Source organism: Salvelinus sp. IW2-2015, linkage group LG24 (genome assembly GCF_002910315.2).
Source record: "Salvelinus sp. IW2-2015 linkage group LG24, ASM291031v2, whole genome shotgun sequence".
NCBI lineage: Eukaryota > Metazoa > Chordata > Actinopteri > Salmoniformes > Salmonidae > Salvelinus > Salvelinus sp. IW2-2015.
Window position 1 is genome coordinate 6719139 of NC_036864.1, and position 25315 is coordinate 6744453.

The window sequence follows — 25315 nt, forward strand, 5'->3', positions numbered from 1 at the left end:
ACGGCGCTGTAGAATGTCTCCAGGCACCAATAGGAAATCTGTGGTGGTCAGTAGTACCAACACACCGACTGCTTCTGTCTTCACACACTAGTCTAACACACGTGATGGTTCAAGTTGCAGAAGACCTTCCAGGGGTTGACCATACCCAGGTGCCTGCCCGTCCATCCCTGTCTGCAGGGGCCACATCCCCTCTAAACCGGTGGCTGTCCGTTGTGCCTCAGCCCTGTGTAGGGCCACAGGAGCTGCTGGATGGTCACCCAGGAGTCCCCGGTCCCCACGGGCGCTCCATCCACGGCCGGCTGCAGCACCAGGCTGGCTAGGAGGGCCAGGAGGCCTGCTAGGACCACTATTAGGGCCAGCCAGAGCCACAGTCCCCGGGACCCGCTGGCTGCAGACGCAGGCCGGGAGGAGGAGCCCAAACACGGGGCTGCTGCGGCCTGCTCTGCCAGGATGGGACTGGAGAGAGAGTGGGAGAGAGGGAAAGAGACGATTTAGAATRGACGCCAAAGTAAGACTTAGCCTGGGTTAGCCGAAGCCAAGCTAATGTCTGGATGAGACAGTCAGTCTGCTTTAGCCAGCTGTCTGTCCGTCTTCCCAAAGCAGTGATGTAGCGATGCAGAAACAGACTGGCGCCTAGGCTAAGTTAGGATGGTGTTAGCGGCGTGGACTGACCACCACTCCAAAGCGTTCTCTGTAGCASACACCTGGTACACAGAAAATAGAAAAACAGCACTAGAGCATGTTGAGCGGCGAGGCGATACATGTCTCACATACACTCCCCAGGACACACTATTTCTCCTGATGGGAATGGATGGAAGAGATTAGAGCTGAAGGAGAGTTTGGTTGAAGCAGAAACCAGAACCACATGTCCAGAGACTGCTTTGTCTCAGGGGACAGATTCACAAAGCGTTTGCTCTAGACCAGGTATATTGTTTACACTTCTCTTTCTGCTCAGTCAATCTGGACCAGAGTCTGGCTCCCTAGACCTAAAGCAGCACAGCCTGGAAGCCAGATGTGCTTATGATTTAACCAACCGCTTTAGATCTGTCAAGCAGTTGGCTAAATCAGACAAAGATCCAGGCTACAGCATCTAGAACCCTTTTCACACTACTGAGCCAAGCCGAACTGTACTGCTCTGGCCTCGTTACGCATCCACGGTAGTTGGCGGAAAAAACTGAGCCAGCACAGTACAGTATGGTTCAGGTGGGCACGATGGTGTGAAAAGTGTATAAGGCTCAGGAGCGGCAGAGAAGCTACTAAGCCTAACCAGCAGTAAAAAGCAGTGCTGCCTGGCTGTAGATGATAGCGAAACACTAGTAGTTGGTTCACTACTAACGTCTTGTTGGGCATAATCAGGGCAGTGATTTTGTTGCCCAGCTCAGTGAGACTGGACTTCCTCTGAACAGGCACTTCCCTCCTCTCCTCATCTGAAGGAGAGTCTGCGTCGTAGGCAGGCCTGTGGGACGGGGTGGGCATGCACGGTTCACACACACAAAAATACATACCGACACTCTGTAATGCATGTCTCACACACACTTGTTTAACACAACACACACTTAGGACCCACATTTTGTTGCATGCACGCAGATACTCTGCAGTCAATGTTCCACATGYGCCTGTTATGTACGCAGGTTGTTCTCCTACAGACTTGTTACATACATACATACAGTACATGGTTGGGCAAATTAAATGTAAAATGTTTGTTTTCAGGTTGAGGTAAAGTGCGACGCGCGCCACACAGCCGATATCAGCCCTTACCCCTTCATCAGCATCATGAGTGAGGGCTCGTCAGTCTCAACCCAAGCCCCGGAGCTAACAAAGCGCTTTAGAGGAGGACGCCCMGTGCTCTTCCCTGTCACATTCCTGTAACCACACCACATGCATACACATTCCACACATCCCGCAAGTTTTAACAAAGGCCCCTAATTTACAAACACCTAGATGCAAATTTCTTCCTCGGAAATCATTTGTTTTGCAAAACAGGGTCAAGACTGCGTTTTAAATATACTTCAACAACTCCCCACTTCCCCCACACAGTGCTGCAGTCTACCTACCAGGGAGATCTGCAGGTGAGTCTCTCCGCCTCCGTCTCGGTGGTGTCCTGCAGTTTATTAGGCATGTCAAAATGCATGGGTCCCCCTCCACCACCGGACCGGGGGATAGCTGCTATGCTGACCCGTCGGGCTGATGCCTGACGAAAGGAGGAATAGGGAAACAATACAAGACAGTGTACAGATGCACAGACAGTGATTACTACAGTGACTAAAACAGCAGCACATTATCATATACACTGAGCCTAAACTGACCTACCTTATAGGACGTTGCTCCAGATTGCTTCTTGCCTCTGAAATCATCTAAAAGGAAAAATATTCCGTATTAGAAAGAAACAGAAGATAGAGGTGTGTGTGTGTGTGTGTGTGTGTGTGTGTGTTCCTCACCGGAGTGTGTTCCTCCAGAGTGGGAGCCGAAGGACCTCTCGTTCTGCAACATGTTCTCCCTCAGCTCAGTGAGCTCAGCGTGTTCCTTAGTGTACATCCTCCTCAGGTTCTCTACATGCTGGACCATTATCTCTACTGCCTTGCCTGTACGAGACTCCTGGAGGGGGAGAGAGAGCGAGAGGTTACACACATACACCACCCCCCTCCACCGCTTTACCAGTACCTATACGAGACTCCTGCAGGGGGAGAGAGACATCACACAGACGCCGACCTACACCGTCTACCTAGATGACTCTCCTCAAGAGAGAGGGGGACAAATCACGCAATTCAATTGTACTGTACCTGGTGTATGGCGCCCAGCATCTCTGAGCGACTGGACACTCTGGTCATGGACTGGATGAGGACGTCCAGGTTCTTCTGAAGTCTCTCGATGATCTCCATAGACTGGTTATCATCCTCACACAGAGGGGCCAGGGCCTGGGAAGAGCAGACACGAGGAAGGTAAAAAAGGAAATTGTATACCCCTCTCACCTGTAGCAGGTCCTGACAGCTACATTTGGACACCTCACTCCTGTGTCTCCCTCCTCAACCTGTCCCTTTACATGTGGTTGAAGTCTCCCTTCTACCCAGTCCCTTCCTCTCACCTGTAGTAGTCCCTGGCAACTGGACACCTCCCTCCGGACGTTCTCCTCGGCCAGGTCCCGTGACCTCTCCTCCAGCCTCAGCCTCTTCTCCAGGGTGAACAGGTCACACTTAAAGCCCAGGGACAGGCGCTGGAACTCCGTCTGACAGGTAGACAACACAGCCTTAGCTCTATGATGGTACATACAGAGATAATCAAGAGAAAGAAAATGTTGGAAAGCTTACCACTACCTCAATCTCCTTGTCGTTAGGGGACAGGCTGCAATGAGGAAAACAGAGTATGTGTCACTAGAAAACAGCTATGAGTGTCACAGTACCTGAGAGCATTTATATTATCTTGCAATGCATCTTTAAAATATGAGTTACTGTATGTTGAGCAGCCTACCTGCTTCTGTCCCCTACGGTTGAGTCCTCAGAAACAACAGAGGTTTCAACTGGTACGACACACASAGARAMASAGAGAGAAACATTTGTCTTGCTATTCTCTCTTTTACAATAGAAAGAGATCGATATCGTTTTTCTAATCAACCACACAACGTGACAATTTAATTTTGACTTCAGTCAGTAATTAGACTTATACAAGTATTAGGAACGTTATCAGCTGAGGTATCTGGGGTTAACTCACTGTCCTTCTCTGTGGTAACACTGGTTTCACTCAGGTCCTCTTGTACCTTCCCTTCCTCGATGACATCCATACTGCGAGACAGCTCCTGGATGATTGTGGTGAACGTTACACACTCCGTACACACACTTCTCCCTCACTGTACACACACTTCTCGGTCTCGCTGTTATCCGCCGCCCCAGACACACACGATTCTAACGATCTAGCAGACTGTATCCAGTAACCAATGTCACATAGTACTACAGTATACCTAGCTAGATCTGTACAATCATCCATTCTGCCAGAGCGCTGTGAAGTGCTTCCCTGTGTAGATAAGCAGTCGACTTAAGTGAAAGAATGTTCACTCCCAAACAAGGCAGGAAAGACAACATTTTCACAAGGTCATGATACAATTTATGCAAAGTTCTCACTATCTCAGAGCTCTCATCTCAAATGATTAGTGCACTCCTTTTGATCAGAACYMCTTGTAGTGCACTAGGGATTAGGGTGCCATTTGAGACAGGGAGCCATATATCATTAAATAGACAGCTCACCAGTTCCTTCTTGAACTTGCTCCTGAGAACCAGGGAGTCCATTTTGGCTCCTGAGGGGTCAGGTGTCATAGCATCCCTTGAACCCTGTGACAGGTCAGTGGGCGCAACATTCAGTCCATCCATGGTCTGAGAGCCTCYGTCCCCTGCCAGAYTGACTGTCCCTGTAGAGMCRGTGAAAGAAGTGTTATACACATGCAAACGCACGCACACACACTTGGCAGGAGGCCATAGCTCCTGTATTTCCTCCTACCTGACAAGTCCACTTCCACTGTAGGCACCTGCACCACCGACTCCTGTATGCCCTCCTCCTCCTCCTCCTCCAGTACTGGTAACAGGCTGGTGCTGGAACACACACACATTAGAGCGCAGGCAGCAATTCACTACCGTGTGCCTCTATCACAACCAAAAGCAAGAGTAACGTTCTAAACAAAGTCAACATTAACCTCCTAACAGAAAATACATCTCAGCACACAGACAGCATATGTCAGAGAAAAGTACACTACTTCCATCATGTAACTAGGACACAATCATGTATACACACTCACCTGTCCCCTGCTAGCACTCTCTCAGCCAGCTGGTCCTTGGTTAGCTTCTGAGAGAGAAAGAAAGAAGTGAGAGATGAATGCAAGTGGCCTTGTAACATACTTTCAGCACTACTCGTCAGAGGAAGTTAATGATTAAAAAGAGTGACACGTGTGCAAAATTGCATACCGTACCTGTCCCATGGCATCAGAATGTTATCTCTGCTCTGTACAGTGAATATACAAGGACGGAATGGAGAACGCTCATTTCTTACATAATGTGCTGGTTGGTGGAGAGCAGCTGTGTGTGTGTGTGTGTGTGTGTGTGTGTGTGTGTGTGTGTGTGTGTGTGTGTGTGTGTACAACGCATTTACACTGGCAGGGCAGTAAGTAGTGGGGGCGGTGGAATACAGAACACACACTACAGCTAGGTAAGAGCGGAAGGCACTAGACTATATAAAAGCTGGATACTCGAGCGCAGAGCTATGCTATGAGTGGTTGTTGGGTAATGGAGCTGTGCATAACAATCAAGAAGAGAATGACGCTATAAAAACCAAACTCAAATCCCACTGCAAAACAGATACAAGCTGGATCCAGATCCCTTTTATGTATTATCTATGAAGCTTTTAAACTCTACACAACCCATGTTTCTAAACAAAACGGTTATTCAGAAGCGAGGACACGGGACAATCCAAGACTGTTGCATTTATTCATGCAACAGCCAGTCCAGGACATTGCATAATTTATAAGCAAACAGGGTGATGATGTCAGGCAGATTTGGCCAATAACGCCAGTGTCTTCGTTTCCTGCTACTGAATAACTGCCAGACTGGCAAAGCTGATGTTGCCATGAGTCATTAAGTGTTCATAAAGGGATTATAAAGGTGTAAGTGTGTTCAACCAAGTTTCAATATCGGGAATAATTCATATTTATCCCAAGAGTCCCAGGAAATACCGGAAATATAGGAAGTGCCTATATAAACTGTTTAAAACCAACATTTAGTCACTCACTATACCAGGGTTTCCCAAAATAAGATTGTCTGGCTGCGCCACTAGCCTATAAAGATTTCACAGTAAGTGAAACTGATATTTAGTAATGATAGAGTACTTTGATAGCCAATGACATTGTTGTGAATTGAACAACTCCCCACTTGTGATTTATGGCGACAGTGTGAAGTATATATACTAGGATTCCATGCAACAACCTGCTTGGATAATGTGCTATTTAATTGTTTTGCCAATCTGCTGCTGCACATGTTGTATATTTTGTGGAATTGCATTAGTAAGACATTGGGGGAAAATATTGTAATTTCCCAGTCCTGGGATCCCGGTTATGGTTGTTAATCCTTATAGTTYACTTGAGTTTTATAAACTCACATAAGTCAAACTTGATTACTAGCCTACAAACAGAAACATAATAATAACTTCCTTCTGTGTTTTTTCTCCCCAAGACACCCTCAGAGAGTTGGGTCACAGTCAGGGTCAGCCATCATCAATGGCGACCCTTGAGCAATTAGGGTTTACTTCCTTGCTCAAGCGCACAGAAATTTTTCACCTGGCTCAGGGATTCGAACTAGCAACCTTTCGGTTACTGGSCCAACGCTCTAACCGCTAGGCTACCTGCTCTTTCACTACTCTCCAGTCTACCAAACTGACACACAGATCCAGCTCTAAATGCTAATCCTCACCCCAGACAGATGAAACCTGCACTCTTTACTCTATTCGAAGAAATATGTTGGCTCCCTCTGGGAGTGCCACCCCACTGTGCCTACACAGAGCAGGAGACTGGAATAACAGAAYTAGCATGTCTGTCGGTCGATGGACTCACAGCTAACCCCTGGGACAACACTGAAATAACCAAACACAAACCGGCTCAGAAAATATAGAGAAACGTTTAGTCGACTACACAACGGTATACACGTAAACATAAAGACTATTATTACACAGACATAACAMCCTATGAACACAATCTGGATGAAGGAACCAAATAAGTCATACTTGCCTCCCTTAGCAAAGTGTGCAGTGAAGCAACTGGAGCAGAATACTCACAGGAGGGAGGGACCATGGGTCCCCCTCCACCCTAACCCCCTCCTCTCTTGGCACAACCCTCAGCCGACCAGCCCCTGTCCATACCCCTCCATCCCATCCACAACACAGCACCACTCAGCCCAACCAGGAAGAGAATGAACAGAGTGAGAGTAAAAGAGGGAAAGAGAGAGCGATAGAAAAGAGGAAGTCAGAGGCGAGAGATGGTGTCACAGTGGTTGTGACTGTCAATGAAGGAAGTTAGTTTTCACATCATTGTGCCATCAGTAAAATACTTCCTGTGTATTGTACTGACCTGTGTGTCACTCATATTGGTTGAGGTGGTGATGTCCTCTCCTTTTCCTCTTTCACTGCCGTCTGTCTGCTGGGGGCTGACCCCGAGAGAAAGGTGAAAGGTCAGTATGTGTCGCWTGGAGTCCAACCAGAGAAATGATTTGGGGTGTGCTTATCTCTCTCAGATAGTAGGAAGCAGCTGGGGTCACTGACTGACTGCGCAAACCTATGACAGCAAAGTCACTGCCCCAGCCCCGATTACAGGTGCATCGGGGGTATGCAAAGTGTCGCTAAAGGGGCCCAATTACACAGCCAACATTTCCCTCATTCAACTTGAAAAACACTCATTTGACTGGCAAATGTGTCCAGAGYGGAAGAGAAGCATGCTACAGTGCACTCACACCGAAACTACGACTGTACTGTAAAAGCCACAGAGCTCTGATCTCACCTGCCAGTCAGTAAAATGGTCTCATCTATCACAGGGTAAGTGCAGCTGGGAGATACCATCTCAGCCAGCCTGGGGGGTGGACTGTTCCTAGCAGTGATGGTCCTGTCATGTTCTGGTGAGCCAGGCTGAGGTGTGTCTTGAAGGGGCACTATGGTGTCAGGGCTCATTGCATCTGGACAAAAGGGTGAGGAGGAGTCATAAGTGAAACGGCATTGGAGAGAGCCATCCAACTCAATGAAATATACTGAATGCATGAAGAGAGATACTAATTTGCTGTAGTTGCAGGCTAGAGAGAGTCAGGGATTACAGGGTGCAGAGAGAAAAATACTGATCAGAGGGGAGGAAGAGAGWSAGTCGGTCTTACCCGATAGAGAAGAGTGGGAGGGAGGGASTGGATGCTCCTCGGTGTCAACAGCATGCTGGTGGGCGTCCTCAGGCCCAAAGCATTCTGGTAGTTTGGCACKCTGAGGRACAACACATACATATCATTTAAAAAAGAAAGAAAAAGTATGAATATGATCAATAGACGAGCATCAATACATAACAGCCACCTGTCCATTCAGTTAATGTGAAAGGATGTAGCGATATCAGACTGGCAAGCAACAGTGCCTTTGCTTACCCAACAACAAAGCATAGAAAACCTCTGTATCAGTGRGAGTCACTGTCCAWTCCCTATCCATCTGATTAAGTAAGAAAGCTCGACTTCAGAAGATGAGCCATTCCCTTTAGTCTATCTTGAACTAATGAATAAAAGCAAGGTTGTATGAGTTTGTCAAGTGGGAGGAAAGTAAAAAGTATGAGAGAGGAAGATGGAAAGAGTGTGTGTTCCAGCCTAGATTGGTCCATGTCCTGTTGTCTATTCACCGAGGTGTGGTTKACACTTCTGCTCCTGTTCCAATGCTCTTAAAATGCTTCCTTACTCTGTTCCTTCCTTGGAGTGGTCACTGATCAGACATGKCAGGACTGGTAAAAGCTACACAAAACCAGAGTGATCAGGATAGGTAGTTGATTCATTCAAGGAAGAGGCGAGGGAAGGATGCATGTTCAAAGTATTTYAACGGGGCCTATYACCYTTCCCCCTTTTCCTGCCCACCAGCACCAAAGGAAGAAGTGGCCTCTTAAAACMATCACCACCACATACGGTCACATGCACTCCGACGACTACGTAGATCTACATGCTAGAAGGGACATCCCCATTCAAAGCAATGTTCCAAGGTGGGGGTTCTACTCAAATGAACACCAATTCTTTTATATGACAAACAACCACCAGTCAAGTCTGCAGTGGACAACCAGAAAACGAATCCAGAGAAAAGCTTTAAAGCACACTGACACWTTAAGGTTACATACAGAGTAAGAGGTTTTAAAGACTGCCATCTACCTGTGGGGATAGACTGTTCACTCTCTGGTCATCGTCTGTTGCCGCTGTGGTTTCTGAGAGAAAAAAGGGAGAGAAGGGGGGAGAGGGAGGGTGGAGGGAGGGAGGGAGAGACCGGAAGGAAGAAGAAAAGCTAATTAGTTAAAGTTGAAAATCATGTCCYTGATATTCAGCTGGGGTCACTGGCAAGGTCAAACTAAGCCCCACCCACTACCATCATAGACCATATTATTAGCCCATTAAACTCCCTGTCTGTGTTAGAGTGGGTTTAGAGGCAGTAATAACCACATTCTTTGGGTTCTGGCAGSCAGTGATGCAGGGAGACCACTTCCACTGGGTTTGGATTACTTTAACACCTGGCCATAYAAGGCTGGGGCCTAGAAGACTTGCCAACAAACCACACACGCACACAAACAAGTCCCACACACACAGACAGACAGAAGGCTGGGCCGTCTAGGGGCTTTTAACCAGGACACACACTAAGAGGTCCCTAGCTGGAGACCCTGGCCATCTATGGCTGTCCTTGCCACAAACCCCAGAGGGCTGTGTGGGTCTGGTTCTTCAAGGGTGGCTGAGTGCTCTGTGACTCCAAGGATTACAGGGGTAATCCACACAGGCTTTTGACGAACTCACRAACCCCTGGTTTACCCAGTGTTTCAGTAGCTCAGAACCAGAGAAAGACCTTACAGGAACTCCTGTACACTCACTAAAATACAGCCCAATATGGAGTTATAATAGGATATCATGATTACTAATCTGTGGAATCCTACTCACTCACCTCTCAGATCCTCTCCCTCCGTCTGGTCGGGTTCACTTTGTTCCGAGAGAGGAGAGAGAAGGGAGATCCCCCTCAGTCCCTCTCCCCCCACCACGGTCCACCTCTCCCCAACCTCTCCAGGCTGGTCCCCCCTCTCTGTCAGTCTGTCCTCCTCCGTCGGTCCCGTCTCCCGACTCTTGAAGTCCCTGTACGTCTCCACCCCCTCGTTCTTCAGGAAGTCTTGGAGGACAAACTCCTCYTCCCAGTCCAGGTCCTCTCCAGCCTGACAAAGTAAATAAACTGAATTAAAACCTGTTCAGGGAATCGATCAAATCGATTTKTAAAGCATTTTTCACATTAGCAGAAAGAGGTTTTTCAGTAACTCTGCCTAGACACCAAYGAGCACGTAGAAGCACAGGAAAAACTGTCTAAAAAGACTCATGAATACAAAACAAACAGTAGGATAAAGTTACACTTGTTTATTCAATYCGTCAATGTTTTAATTGCATCTGTCCCTACTTAAATAAATGATAGATATATACATAGAATGGAGCCTGTTCAAAGTGCTAATTTGAGATTTCAGAGTTTAACAGCAAATCAGCAAATCAAACATGGAGTAGGATGAAGTCACATTTTCCCGGGAATGCTGATCTAAGATCAATTGTGGGTTTCTCCTCCCTAATAGTTAAGGTTGGGGAGATGGTAAACCGATCCTAGATCTGTGCCTACGGCCGATAATAGACAATAAAGGCACTCACAAATTAACATTACAGAACAGAGAATATTTCTCCTGATCAGAAAGTGTTCAAAGTGTCCACTCAGCCTCCCACTCCATCCTTTAGCATCTCTAATAAACAGCCTCTCCATCTGGATGGAAAACGTACTCCAAAGTTATACAACTATTCACCATCTGAATCCTATTCTCCATGTTCCATGGCTCTCAATGCCTGTGTCCTAACAGTAGCCCAATATCCACTATACCCGACATCTTTCTCCCATACCATCTTTCTACAGTTATTCAAAAGCTACATGCCATCTGTGGCGCACAGGGGACACCTCTTCCSCCATTCTTTCCTCATCTCCCAATTAGTCCTACCTGTGGATCATCAAGGTCAGGGGTTTCACAGCTAGTCTCTGCTGTTCCGTCTACCTCTTCCCTCCATCTCTCTCCCCCTCCTACCTGTGTGTCCTCGTCGGGGGTCTGGCAGCTGGCCTCCCTGCTGTCCCCCGGTGTATTTAGCTGGTCCAACTCTTCACGCAGCTGCCGCTTCTGATTCTCCTGCTCCTGAACCCTGCAGACGAGACGGACCCACGTAAATTACACACATATTTACACAGACAGACACGTAAAGCAACACACTCCCAAAAACATCAACAAAAAGGGTCACTAGCCACAAATACTTCTGAAACCACAGCAATCATGCATCCAATGACAACAATGCAAATGAACAGATTCACTCTCACCCAGCCCATTGATAGCGTAGTGAAGGGTCCATAACATAACATACTGTACRCAATCCGCAGGCCCATGCAGTGTCCCATGCTGCTGTTGCCCAGCCTGTACTAGGATGATAGGGGCTCTCCAGAGCTCCTAACTTCCAGTATTGGACAGCTCCTAACACCCAGTCCCAGACTAGTCCAGAGGACCTGTGCACAGCTGGCTAGCCCAGACAACGTTCCCACAGCCTGGCCTGATAACAACGCCCCTCCCCCTTTTATCCTCCAGAGCAGGGCGGCAGTGTGGAACGGGCCCACGTGGCAGTGAGGCAGCTACAGACAGAGAGCCATACTGGGCCAGGACCCAACCACTACTTAGACAGGTTAAAGGTCACCCAGTCAGACCCAGAGCACAGAGACTTCGGGAGAGCAGAGGGAAGCAACCAAATATGACCAGATTCCTCCCTAGATCCCTCCTGTACAGAGTCTGTATCTTCTTAGACAATGACAGCCCCTCCCTCCACACTGTAAACCTTTCTTATACAAGACCCGCAAAATCTACTTGACCAGTGAGAGAAAAGCAGCACTAGTTCCTCTTGACCCTCACTTCCAACAGGCACACACTCAACCCCCACTCACCTGACTGACAGGTGTAGTATCTCAGTGCGGGACCTCCTTATGCTGTTGGCCATCTTGATCAGTTCGTTCTCCAGGGAGTCGGTGTACTGGTCCAACTGCTCCAGGCTGAGGCCCCACTCCGTCCTCCTCTGATCCAGCTCAGACTGCACCGCCTGGGGGGGGAGAAAGCGCAGGGAGTCAGCCTCTTCCTGGAGCTACAGGGTCTCAGGCAGTCAGACAGCCTATRCAGCGGTACTAGATGTACAGTAAAGTATGTCCATCTCTTAGTCACAGTCAGTGACACTACTGCACTCACTCTTTACTCAAGAAGAATGTTTACTCTGGACGTGTCTGACGAATGCAGATTGGAGAGAGAAAGGAGGTGGGAGAGAGGAAAGCGAGTGAATAGAGTGACAGGGAGGGAGAGAGGGGGGAATGAAAGAGAGAGACAGAGGGAGGTGACAAAGACCGAACGAGAGAGAGAGCGAGAGTGTGTGTGTGTGTGTTGCGAGAAAGACTGAATTTACACTACAGCACACTAACTAAGCCACGCTGCATTAATAGGCATTGATGGGATAGAGATAGTTATATAACATTGTAGATTAGGGATCTCTGGAYAGGAGAGAGAGAACAGCCATATTATGTAATCCTCTAAAAGCTACGAGCAGAGAGAGTCCTATTCAGCTCAAACTCCTCCCTACTCTCCACATTGAACTCCGTAGGTGGCATCTCAATAGCCTAATTGCTCCTTTCCTTGTCTCATTTCCTGTATCTGCATTCTGCACTGATCTGAAAGAACAGGATAAGTGAAAAACAATATGAGGGAAAACCAAAAGGTATTTGCTCTCTTCTCTTGAATCTCTGAACCTAGAGAAACACCAACCTCTGCTTTGGTACAGATATGTGTGTAAGTCGCTCTGGATAAGAGCGTCTGCTAAATGACTTAAATGTAAATGTAAATGTGACCCCCAGGATACCTACACACACAAACACCTAGAGAGTTCTCTGGTACAGAGTGACTCAGTAACATCCTCCTCTACCACTGAGCTGGATAGAGGGTTGATACATCCACTCGAATGGCTCTCTAGTGTGTGAGTGAGGGAGAGAGAGCAATAGAAAAATTGTGAGAGAATGAGGGAGAGAGTGAGCAAGAGATAGAACGAGAGGAGCGTGAGTGTGTGTGTGTCAGAGAGAGAGAAAAGAGAGCAAGAGCGAGGACAGAGAAAGAGGAAGAGGGGAAGAAAGGACAGAAAGAGAAAGAGAATGAGAGGGGAAGAAAGGACAGAAAGAGTAAGATAATGAGAGGGGAAGAAAGGACAGAAAGAGTAAGAGAATGAGAGATGACAGAAAGAAGGAGTGAGAACGAGAGAGGGAGAGCGAGAGTGTGTGTGCCTGCGTGAGATCGAGAGTGTGTGTGTGTATGCCCCTCACCTGCAGTCTGGGGTCTTTACTAGCCCCTGGTCCTCCATAGTGGTGTATGAGTCCTCTGAGGGTTGACAAGATGGAGAGGCCCTCGTCCTTAAAATCTCTCTTCTGAAAACAACCAGAAAAACAATGTGTTTCAGGCTATCCGTGTAAATACTTTAAGTACTAATCAATTCAATTTTCTACGGAAGAAAATGAGTCATGCATCTACACCACAATCATAGAACAATGACATCATAGATGCACAAAAAGTAGTTTTCTCCATGCTTCTGAAATGTGTGCTGCTTAGATACCAGTCCCTGCATAGTGTATTGAGTGCATAATTAGGACAGTAAGGGCTGAAGATATCGAATGAATTATCAGGANTGTGTGTGTGTATGCCCCTCACCTGCAGTCTGGGGTCTTTACTAGCCCCTGGTCCTCCATAGTGGTGTATGAGTCCTCTGAGTGTTGACAAGATGGAGAGGCCCTCGTCCTTAAAATCTCTCTTCTGAAAACAACCAGAAAAACAATGTGTTTCAGGCTATCCATGTAACTAACTATTAGTAACTAAGTACTAATCAATTCAATTTTCCACGGAAGAAAATGAGTCATGCATCTACACCACAATCATAGAACAATGACATCATAGATGCACAAAAAGTAGTTTTCTCCATGCTTCTTCTTGCTTTTGAAATGTGTGCTGCTTAGATACCAGTCCCTGCATAGTGTATTGAGTGCATAATTAGGACAGTAAGGGCTGAAGATATCGAATGAATTATCAGGACTGCTGTATCTATAGTGTACAATTGGGACAATGTCTGCTGTATAGAGTACCAGTTTGTTGATGAGGCTCTTGAACTCCAGGGACATCTGGTCAGGTGTGGGGCCCTGCAGGAGCACTAACACCTCCCTGTCCAGAGACTCATCTAGCACAGATGCAAAGCTCAGCGGCGACACACACGCCGCACCCTGGAAATAAGACACGACTTGGTCATTAACCCTGAAGCGGATAGGCTGATGGTTTCAGTAAACTATAGCATAATAGGGTCCCTGGAGCTGATGTTTTGGGTGAATACAGTGGATTGGTTCTCAAAGGTGTGAGCGTACTCAAACAGAGAGAGTGGGTGTTCAATTCACAGGCTGCAAACATGGAACAAGGGGATATATTTAACTGACCTCCGGAGGTGTTTGAGCAAGGGCCAGTTCTGTCTGCAGGGATCCTGAAGTGCTGTGGTTCAACCTGTACGCCACCGACAGGGAGATACCTGCACTGCAAGAGGGAGAGCGAGAGACAATAAGAGAATGCAAAAAAAGGATCATCCCACAGAGAAAGAGAGAGAGAGAGAAAGAAAGAAAGAAAAAAAGAGAGAAAGAGAGAGAGCGAGAGAAAGAAGAGAACCAAACTACGAAGACAAAAGGAAATAGTTAACAGAATACACAGCATTCCCCAATCCTGCTACTAGACCAGTCAAGGCTCCACCTCTAGTACAGTGTACTTACACTGCCATGTCTGGCGGCATCATGTGTATCTGGCTCTCCAGCTTGGTCTTGTCTGCTCTCAACAGCTGTCAGAGACAACAGACATCAAACACGGTTAGATAACAACACTACTGCTGCAGCTAATACATATTCACTGCAGCTGACAGATAGACAGAAAGGCATGCATATCATATAGGGCGTTGCTGAGAGAGACAGAAATCATTTTTCAGAGCTCTCTGGTCGGCAGTTCAGAAACAGCATTGCTGCTTGTACACATCCACTCCTTTATGATCTAGTGCATGGGAGTAGYGGCTAAGGGGAGATTTGGGATAGGGTAATGARTTCCAGACAGCCTCCTCACCTCTGTGACTGATGAGTACTCCATCACTGTAGCCTTCAGCTCCTCAATCTGTCTGCACTTCTGTAGAGGGGAGACAACATGACAGCAATATTCTTGATGATCATATTTCCCCCAGGACAATGTCTCTGAAACGTTCTAAATGTACGGTCATATGAATGAACAGATCAACAGACCATGCCCTGAAGCCTGGGTTATTACTGATCTAAGGACCCAATCTACAATGTGACTTTCGCTCRGTTCAGCCGTGTTATCATAGAGAATGTACAGTAGGGGACAGCKCGACTACAACAATGACCCATCTTTATTCATTACTGAACAGTTACCGAACAAAAAGTACTATAAAGAAATGCTTTGTTTTTTTATTCAGATGATACTGACCTGGAATATGAGAGATTCCTTCTCACTCACGACAGCATCAAAGGAATGGTTTTGGACCTGTGGATGAGAGAGCAGACACTACACCGTGACACCACTGGCACTCATCCACAACACAGACAGACCAATCAGGAGCAGGCGTGGGGGATCACTTTGATCCTAAAGGCCAGTTACGTAGGTCCATAGCACTGCACTCCAGGACTTTTCAGAAGACCATAAAAGGCGAAACAAACATTCACACAACCTTAACTTCTAGGCAGAGTTGACCAGAAACAGATGAAGCCTAGTCCTGGACTAGGAAGAATTCTAAAAATGGAGAATCTTAATTGAAAGTGATTTTTTTTAAAGTTGAGAACTAGGCTCAATCTGTTTCCAGGAAACCGCTTTCTAGTTGCCTACCTTGAATTGCTTATTCCCTCGACAGTACAATAGCTTGTTCAATACAGTTATGTGGACCCACCTGCAGCTCAGCGTTTAGGTCACACAGTTCAATCATCCTCTTCTGGAGGTCATCCATCTCCATGGTGACCTTGATGTTCTAGTCCACAGGTAGGGAGGAGGAGGGAGAGATGCCTTATTTTACCCTACCATGTCAGTTAAAAGTGGACAAGGTACATTAGAGTAGATGGAAATGCCGCGCCATTTCTTAAATCKGTGTTTCCCAACCCTYGTCCMCCAATACKCCCAACAGTACACATTTATATTGGAACCCTGGACAAAKACACCTGATTCAACTTGTCAACTAATCATCAAGCCCTCAATGAGTTGAATGAGGTGTGTTTMTCAAGGGCTACAACGAAACTGTYTACTGTTYTGGGTACTCGAGGACCAGGGTTGGGAAAAACTGTCCAAGATCCTGGAAAAACAGCAGACAGGAAGTTCCCAGGGGAAGCAGATAGTCCTGCTGCTTTGTGGTTGTTTCTCCCTTGTAAGCACTCAACTGATCAATGACACTGATTGGTCGGAGAGCACAACCCTGATGACTCGCCACCAAATCAAAATCTCTCATTAAAAGGAATGACAACCACGTAGAAGCACTTGAGGTGCCTTTAAGATGCCTCCGATTAAATACATGATAAAGTAATGAAATGACCCAAGATCAATGTAGATCTTGATGAAAGGGGTTCCGTGTGGAGAGAAAGGTATCCAGTACAGTACCTCATCCTGAAGACAGCTTATCTTTGCAATCAGACTCTGGTTCTCTCTCTCCTGTTGGGGAGATGTTGAGTTAGTATGACTGTGGACGTTGTATAGTTAGTTGYATACAGGTAACAGCCAAAGGAAACACCAAAACGAGACAGAACAACTTCAGTGCACCTTGGCATAGATTCTACAAGTGTCTAAAACTCTATTGGAGGGATGCGACACACTTCTTCCACGAGAAYTTCCATKATTTGGMGTTTTGTTGATGGTGGAAAARYCTGTCTCAGGCGCCGCTCCAGAAACTCCTATAAGTGTTCAATTGGGTTGAGATCTGGTAACTGAGATTGCCGTGGCATATGGTTCACATCATTTTCATGCTCAACAAACCATTCAGTGACCACTTGTGCCTCGTGGACAGGGGCATTATCATCCTATGGCGGCATAGCCATGGTAGCCAACATAATGGCCTGTCCAGCATCTTTATAGATGACCCTAAATTAACTCAGGAGCCTCAACTGTGTGGAAGCACCTGTTTTCAATATACACTGAACAAAAATATWAAATGAAACATTTAAAGTGTTSGTCTTATGTTTTATGAGCCGAAATAAAAGATCCCATAAAATGTTCCATACAAACAAAAAAACGTATTTCTGTCAAATTCTGTCCACAAATTTGTTTACATCCCTGTTAGTGAGCATTTCTCCACTGCCAAGATAATCCATCCACCTGACAGGTGTGGCATATCAAGAAGCTGATTAAACAGCATGATATTACATAGGTGCACCATGTGCTGGGGACAATAAAAGGCCACTAAAATGTGCAGTTTTGTCACAACACAATGCCACAGATGTGTCAAGTTGAAGGCGCATGCAATTGGCATGCTGACTACAGGAATGTCCACCAGAGCTGTTGCCAGAAAATGTTATCTTAAGTTCTCTACCAAAAGCCGCCTCTGTCGTTTTAGAGAATTTGGCAGTATGTCCTCACAACCGCAGACCACGTGTAACTGCACCAGCTCAGGACCTTCACATTCGGTCTTCTTCCCCTGCGGGAACGTCTGAGACCAAACACAGAGAGAGCTAATGAAACTGTGGGTTTACACAACCGAAGTATGTCAGCACAAACTCTCAGAAACATTCTCAGGGAAGTTCATCTGTGTGTTCGTAGTCCCCACCAGAGTCTTGACTTGACTGCAGTTCGGAGTCATAACCGACTTCAGTGGGCAAATGCTCACTTTCGATGGCCACCGGCACCTGGGGAAGTGTGCTCTTCAGTGATGAATCCTGGTTTCAACTGTGCTGGGCAGATGGCTGACAGAGTATGGCGTTGTGTGGGCGAGTGGTTCGCTGATTTCAACGCTGTGTACAGAGTGCCCCATGGTGGTGGTGGAGTTATGATATGGGCAGGCATAAGCTATGGACAATGAACACAAATGCATTTTATAGATGGCAATTTGAATGCACAGAGATACCGTGACGAGATCCCGAGGACCATTGTCGTGCCCGAGGACCATTGTCGTGCCCGAGGACCATTGTCGTGCCACTCAGCCCCATCACCTCATGTTTCAGCATGATAATGCACGGCCCCATGTCGCAAGGATCTGTACACAATTCCTGGAAGCTGAAAATGTCCCAGTTCTTCCATGGTCTGCATACTCACCAGACATGTCACCCATTGAGCAAGTTTGGGATGCTCTGGATCGACGTACACAACAGTGTGTTCCAGTGGAGTGGGACAACATTCCACAGGCCACAATCAACAGCCTGCTCAACTCTATGCAAAGGAGATGTGTCTCGCTGCATGATGCAAATGGTGGTGACACCAGATACTGACTGGTTTTCTGATCCACGCCCCCACCTTTTCTTTAAGGTATCTGTGACCAACATATTCAAATCTYTATTCCCAAACATTTAAATTCCATAGATTAGGYCCTAATGAATWAAAAWATATATATAATAATCGACTGATTTCCTTATATGAACTGTAACMCAGTAAAATCTTTGAAATTGTTGCATGTTGAGTTTATACTTTTGTTCAGCGTAGATAGTTGAATAGCATGACAGTGAAGAAGTGTGTGTGAATATATACCATATGTTTGCTCTGAGCCGAGGCCCTGGCCCTGCCCTCCTCTGTACAGCTCAGACTCATCTTCATCTCCTCCACCTCATCCTTCAACATCTTCTCCTTCTGGGCCAGCTTGCGCCTTCTGCAGGGGGAGAGAGGGACATTATACTAGGGTGTGTGTATGTGGGGCCTAATAGGAGGTTCAATTGAGAGAAGGCAGAATAGGAAGGCAGGCATCTCAAAAGTATGTGTATGCGTGACTGTGTACAATCCATACAGTCTGGCCTGTGACTTGAGCTCCTCGTTCTCCTCTGCTAGTTTCTGGTTATGGTCCTCCATGGTCTCCACATTCTGCTTCAGCTTCCTCACCTCCTCCTGAAGCTTCTGGTTACTGAACTGCAGGTCGGTCACACAGAACACCAGGTCTGACGTCTCACTGGGGATAAAAACACACACAGTCACATTCAGGGTGAAACACAGTTAGTCAAATTGGACAATTGCACGCACACACGAACACGAGCATTACTTACAGATCTGCTCGTGACACCTCCCCTCCAAATGCCTCCAGACTGCCTGAGGTCATGTTCAGCAGGACAGACCTCTTAGCTGACGGAGAGGAGAGAGATGGAGTGAGAGAAGTGGTCTATGCTTAAAGAGAGAATGAGGGAGAAAATACATTGACTTGCTAAAATGATGAGACGTTATGCGTGTGTGTAAGAGTGTGGTGTAGCGAGAGAGAGAGAGCTACTTGGAGGCATGGTACAAGAAAAAACCTTCACCCCTCAGAACAATCATCCGTTTCTCTGATAAGTCCTCTAATGTCTCCTATATGTCTGTGACAGGCTCAGAGTCTGACAGACCATACAGTGGCTTGCGAAAGTATTCACCCCCTTGGCATTTTTCCTATTACAACCTTGAATTAAAATATATTTTTTTGGGGGGGGGTTGTATCATTTAATGTACACAACATGCCTATCACTTTAAAGATGCAAAATATTTTTCTTGTGAAACACACACAAAAAAATAAACTTGTGTGCACAACTATTCACCCCCCCAAAGTCAATACTTTGCAGAGCCTTTTGCAGCAATTACAGCTGCAAGTCTCTTGGAATATGTCTCTATAAGCTTGGCACATCTKGCCACTAGGTTTTTTGCTCATTCTTCAAGGCAAAACTGCTCCAGCTCCTTCAAGTTGGATGGGTTCCGCTGCTGTACAGCAATCTTTACGTCATACCACAGATTCTCAATTGGATTGCGGTTTGGGCTTTGACTAGGCCATTCAAAGACATTTAAATGTTTCCCCTTAAACCACTCAAGTGTTGCTTTAGCAGTATGCTTAGGGTCATTGTCCTGCTGGAAGGTGAACCTCCATCCCAGTCTCAAATCTCTGGAAGACTGAAACAGGTTTCCCTCAAGAATTTCCCTGCATTTAGCGCCATCCATCATTCATTCAACTCTGACCAGTTTCCCAGTCCCTGCCGATGAAAAACATCCCCACAGCATGATGCTGCCACCACCATGCTTCACTGTGGGGATGGTGTTCTCGGGGGTGATGAGGTGTTGGGTGTGCACCAGACATAGCGTTTTCCTTGATGGCCAAAAAGCTCAAAATTTGTCTCATCTGACCAGAGTACCTTCTTCCATATGTTTGGGGAGTCTCCCACATGCCTTTCGGCAAACACCAAACGTGTTTACTTTTATTTCTCTTTAAGCAATGGCTTGTTTCTGGCCACTCTTCCGTAAAGCCCAGCTCTGTGGAGCGTACGGCTTAAAGTGGTCCTATGGGCAGATACTCCAATCTCCGCTGTGGAGCTTTGCAGCTCCTTCAGGGTTATCTTCGGTCTCTTTGTTGCCTCTCTGATTAAGGCCCTCCTTGTCTGGTCCGTGAGTTTTGGTGGACAGCCCTCTCTTGGCAGGTTTGTCGTGGTGCCATATTCTTCCATTTTTTAATAATGGGTTTAATGGTGCTCCGTGGGATGTTCAAAGTTACTGATATTTTTTTTYTAACTCAACCCTGATCTGTACTTATCCACAACTTTCTCCCTGACCTGTTTGGAGAGCTCCTTGGTCTTTATGGTGTCGCTTGCTTGGTGGTGCCCCTTCCTTAGTGTTGTTGCAGACTCTGGGGCCTTTCAGAACAGGTGTATATATGCACTGAGATCATGTGACAAATCATGTGACACTTAAATAAAATCCACCTGTGTGCAATCTAACTAATTATGTGAATTCTGAAGGTAATTGGTTGCACCAGATCTTATTTAGGGGRTTCATAGCAACGGGGATGAATACATACGCACAAACTACTTTTCCGTAAAAAAAAAAGATTTTTTTTTTCATTTCACTTCGTCAATTTGGACTATTTTGTGTATGTCCGTTACATGAATTCCAAATAAAAATCCATTTAAATTACAGGTTGTAATGCAACAAAATAGGAAAAACGCCAAGGGGGATGAATACTTTTGACTGTATGTCTGAATCAACTCACCTGACAGGCTGTCTCGGAGTCTGACAGACTCTTGAGTCAGGTCCTCTGGTGTGTCGTCCCTGTGGTTGTGGTGAAGACAAGGAGACAGACACCCAGAAACATGACATTACATAGTCACACAGTATCACAGGCTTACTTACACACACACACACACACACACACAGGCAGGAATGCAGAGGTTAATGTATCTGTTACAACACAAAAGTTACAAAAGCTTATCTAATAGACAACAAGCTCTGATGAGAATATTCAGCTGCAAATTTGATATGCTTTTGCCCTTGTGACAGAACACATGAACTAGAACACAGCGCCCTCTACAGGCAAAAGTGGGACAAGACGACATGCACTGCTATGTAGTGCACTATGTTTGACCASAGTCCTGGTCAAAAGTAGTGCACTATAAAACYGAAGAGTGCCATTTGGGGGGACACAGAAAACAGCTCCAGTACCCATTCTTTCTGCAGTCATCGATCCACTCCTTCATGATGGCGTGGTAGGTGTCCAGGTCTATGGAGACATCTTTGTGCTCCGGGTCCAGCATATTACACAGGTCCTCCAGCCCCCTGTCCTCAGAACCACGGCTGGTGGTGTGACGCAGGTAGTCCACGATACGAGACACGTACACCTTACCTGAAGGAGCAGGAGGTGGCCAGGTTACTGTCTTTACCAATTGACTGGGTTACTGTAGTCAGTCTGGTAACTAGCATGGTAAGGGACCTCCCCAGGCGTCATAGCAATCTCCTTCCTCCGCCTGAGGTTCTTTCAGTAACAGCTTTTAGTAAACAAAACAGGACTGTGAAGAGACAACCACCCACAGGGAATCTAGAGCACTTGTACCACTTCATTGACTGCTTCAGAAACAAAGAAAAGAAAGTAGACCTGCCTACACCCCAGTGGCGTAAATTATTGGCCGCCTTTTTAACAAAACTTTATCACAGTGTGTGTATGAGATTGTGCCTCATTATGCGTGTTCGATACGGTGAGTCGGGATAGAAGTGTGTACTCCACAATGTGCTCGATTTGATATTTTGAGTGTACTTTCTGTGCTCAGTATATATTTGATACTTTGAGAGTTTCATGCTGTATGTGAGCGCGTGTGTACCTCTGCGCTGGGTGTCACAAACATGGAAAATGGTGTCTAGTAAATCCTCTTCACAGATCAGACTGACCTCAGCCATCATCTCCTTCCGGTTCTCAGAGGACATGGCTCCTAAACACACACACACACACACACACACACTTTCTGTAACTACACTGGCCAATCGCCAATTCATCAACAGACATTAGCGGCCAATAAACATGATTGTTCTGTCAGTTGCATAACTTTCCTTGAGGCAACATAATAAAATGTACATAATGTGTGTGACATAAGACATGGCGAATGGAAAGGAGTGTGTGAGAGGCCTGAGGAATGCTCTTAACCTCCTGTGATCAATAGTCTATCATTGATGTCATTGTTCACTAAGAACTGAGAAGTGCTTTCGTAATCCCACAGTGAGTGTGTGTGTATTCCCCTTACCGTCTCCCATGGACAGTCTCTTGACAACCAGGGCCGGGTAAGGCAGCTCACACTGCAGCAGGTTGGCCGTGGAGTCCGACGAGCAGAAGTTGAGGTTGTAGGACAGCAGGCTCTGTGCAGGTGTGTGAGTGTGAGACAGAGATGGGGTCCTGTGCCTCTCACTGCCATCAGACCCTGTCCCCGCCTCAGGCTGAGTAAACTGGTGACCATGAGAGAAGCTGAAAAAAGTGTCTCCAGTCTGGACAGCTGGGGTGGAGCAGTTCCTCTGCCATCCTCTCCCTTGCCCTCCTAACCCCACCCCTACCCCCCTCCACTCCCCAGGATTACTCGTTATGGTAAACTTAGCATTGACTGGGGTTGGGGGGTTCATGTTGGAGTTGACTGGGGTGGAGTTGGGACAGTGGGAGCTCCTGGGAAGCTGGGGTGAACCCTTGGGGGTTAACAGCCCCTCCCTCTCGCGCTTCTTCAGGATGACTTCCAGGTTGCGGCGCAGGCCGGACTGGGGGTTGTCGTAGCTGCTGGAGGTGAATTTTGGGATCTGGAAGGGCGAGGAGGGGTTCACCTCACAGTCGTGCCGCTGGATGGTCTGCAGCTTACGACAGATGCTGGCAACAGGGTTGTGGCGTTGACGATGGGTCACTCCAAGGTCCATGCTGGAGCAGGGGGTGACAACACAAGAGCTAGAGAGGGGAGAAGCTGTCATTGGAGACCGGCCGTCATTGTAAACATGAATTTGATATTAATTGACCTGCCTGGTAAAGTAAAGGTCAAATAAATCATTAAAAGGAGACGGGTTTAGTGAAAGGAGAGGAATTATACTGATAGTTCATCACACCAGATACTTCCCAAGTTCATCACATTTCAGACATCCCAAATTGACTACAGTTGTTGATTGAGGTTGTTGTAGTCTATCCTTCTTGTGTTTCTTGTGTGTAGACCATAGGGTTATCGTTTTAAAATGGGAGCAACAGAGCACAACACACCAGCAGTCTACCTGGATAAAAATAACGAGCTTACCTGAGCCACTAATTGAAAGGACACTTATTATTAAATCAAATCTTCTGTAAACTAACAAATGTTTCTAAAAACATTGAACTAACAAGAGTGAGTTACCCTAATATATATTTTGTTGACAAGACAAAAATGTTGTAGCCTTGTGTTATGCAAAATACGATAACAAGGACTACCATGAATAATTGACGCCAATTTTCTTTTCTTTTTTTCAATAAATATGAACGACAGACTGTCACAGTTTATACTTGGATTTTGATGTAGGCTACTAACCTCTCTTTACCGTGTAGCCTATCTTTTGTAAACGTAAATAGTCCTCGTTGAAGTCTCAATTCGCTTGATACAGCCTTCAAAGTCAAACCACACTCGGGAAATCAATCAGAGCGCTTGAGTGACATGTGTTTGCAATTTGAAAGGGACGAGGTAGATCCCTCATCTTAAACCAAGCCAACACTGACCCTATGTGGCCAATAATATTGTTGCATCCCCATTTGATCACAGACCTACAGACTCACAAGTCGAAAGTCAGTTATTTTTCAGTGTAAAAATCCACAATTGGAGATGTGTGATTGGAGAAAGTGGTAAAAAAAAACAAATACGTTGTACCACCGGCCAGGTGTTGTCTATGAAGTTGATTACAGTGTGCCTACACTGCAGTGGTGTAAAGTACTTAAAGTACTACTTAAGTCGTTTTTGGGGGTATCTGTACTTTACTTTACTATTGATATTTTTTGACTACTTTTACTTCACTTACATTCCTAAATGATGTACTTTCTACTCCATACATTTTCCCTGACTCGTACTCATTGCATGTTGAATGCTTAGCAGGACAGACAATTATCCAATTCGCACACTTATCAAGAGAACATCCCTGGTCATCCCTACTGCCACTGATCTGGTGAACTCACTAAACACAAATGCTTTGTTTGTAAATTATGTCTGAGTGTTGGAGTGTGACCATGGCTATCTGTAAATAAATAAAAAAGTGCTTTTTACCTTTGATACTAAAGTATATTTTAGCAACTACATTTACTTTTGATACTGAAGTATATTTAAAACCAAGTAGTATTTTACTGGGTGACATTCACTTTTACTTGAATAATTTTCTATTAAGGTATCTTTACTTTTACTCAAGTATGAGAATTTGGTACTTTTTCCACTACTGCTGCCCTGCCCTGTGTTCTTTTGTATCTTTAGCTAATAAAGAGACTGCACCATGTCTTTTGAATAGAATAGAATAGAGCTGAGCTAACTTTGAAGAATATAATATCGTGTCAACTAATGCCAAATCAATGTACCTATTTTGCAGTAGACGTGCTGTGATCCAATTTAAACAGCACACCTCAATGTAAGCTAATGGATAACTTTCAAAGTGTTACTGTTTATATCAATACAAACATGGTTCTGATGTCTGTGAGATAGTACAATTGATCATTGCCAGGGTTCTGCATGGAGAAATGTGTTCTAAGAGTGAAGAACAGGTTAGGTCACATAATTTCCTCAGAGAGAGCTTATTGACAGTCTAGTGACAATCTACACCAAAGGTTCACGAACTGATTGGAATATCTTTTGTACAATACAAGTTCAAATCTCTCTCTCTCTCTCTCTCTCTCTCTCTCTCTCTCTCTCTCTCTCTCTCTCTCTCTCTCACTCTCTCTGACAAAGTGCGTCTCTTCAGACCCATGCTCAACATGAACCGTATGTTCAAGTCTGCAGAGAGGGCCTGCCTGCCGGTAAGAACACACATAGAGCACATAATACG

At 46.0% G+C, this 25315-nt stretch overlaps 1 protein-coding gene across 1 annotated transcript; it reads right to left on the bottom strand.

The window, feature by feature from the left end:
- Positions 1-166: 166 nt before the first annotated feature.
- Positions 167-23943, bottom strand: LOC111951457 (inositol 1,4,5-triphosphate receptor associated 2-like). The gene is made up of 37 exons (XM_070434774.1): positions 23827-23943; positions 22543-23222; positions 22126-22233; positions 21473-21653; positions 21024-21082; positions 19069-19144; positions 18816-18974; positions 18563-18680; positions 16490-16540; positions 15792-15869; positions 15335-15391; positions 14957-15016; positions 14617-14681; positions 14293-14386; positions 13951-14085; positions 13523-13624; positions 11731-11882; positions 10835-10946; positions 9676-9937; positions 8901-8953; positions 7887-7986; positions 7523-7694; positions 7097-7172; positions 4781-4827; positions 4486-4577; positions 4236-4396; positions 3706-3790; positions 3466-3514; positions 3306-3339; positions 3083-3223; positions 2781-2915; positions 2439-2595; positions 2311-2354; positions 2055-2191; positions 1759-1863; positions 1337-1456; positions 167-456 (listed from the first exon to the last, which is right to left on the bottom strand). The coding sequence occupies exons 2-37, from the start codon at positions 23192-23194 to the stop codon at positions 192-194; spliced, it is 4494 nt and encodes a 1497-aa protein (XP_070290875.1). The 5' UTR covers positions 23195-23222; positions 23827-23943; the 3' UTR covers positions 167-191.
- Positions 23944-25315: the final 1372 nt, after the last annotated feature.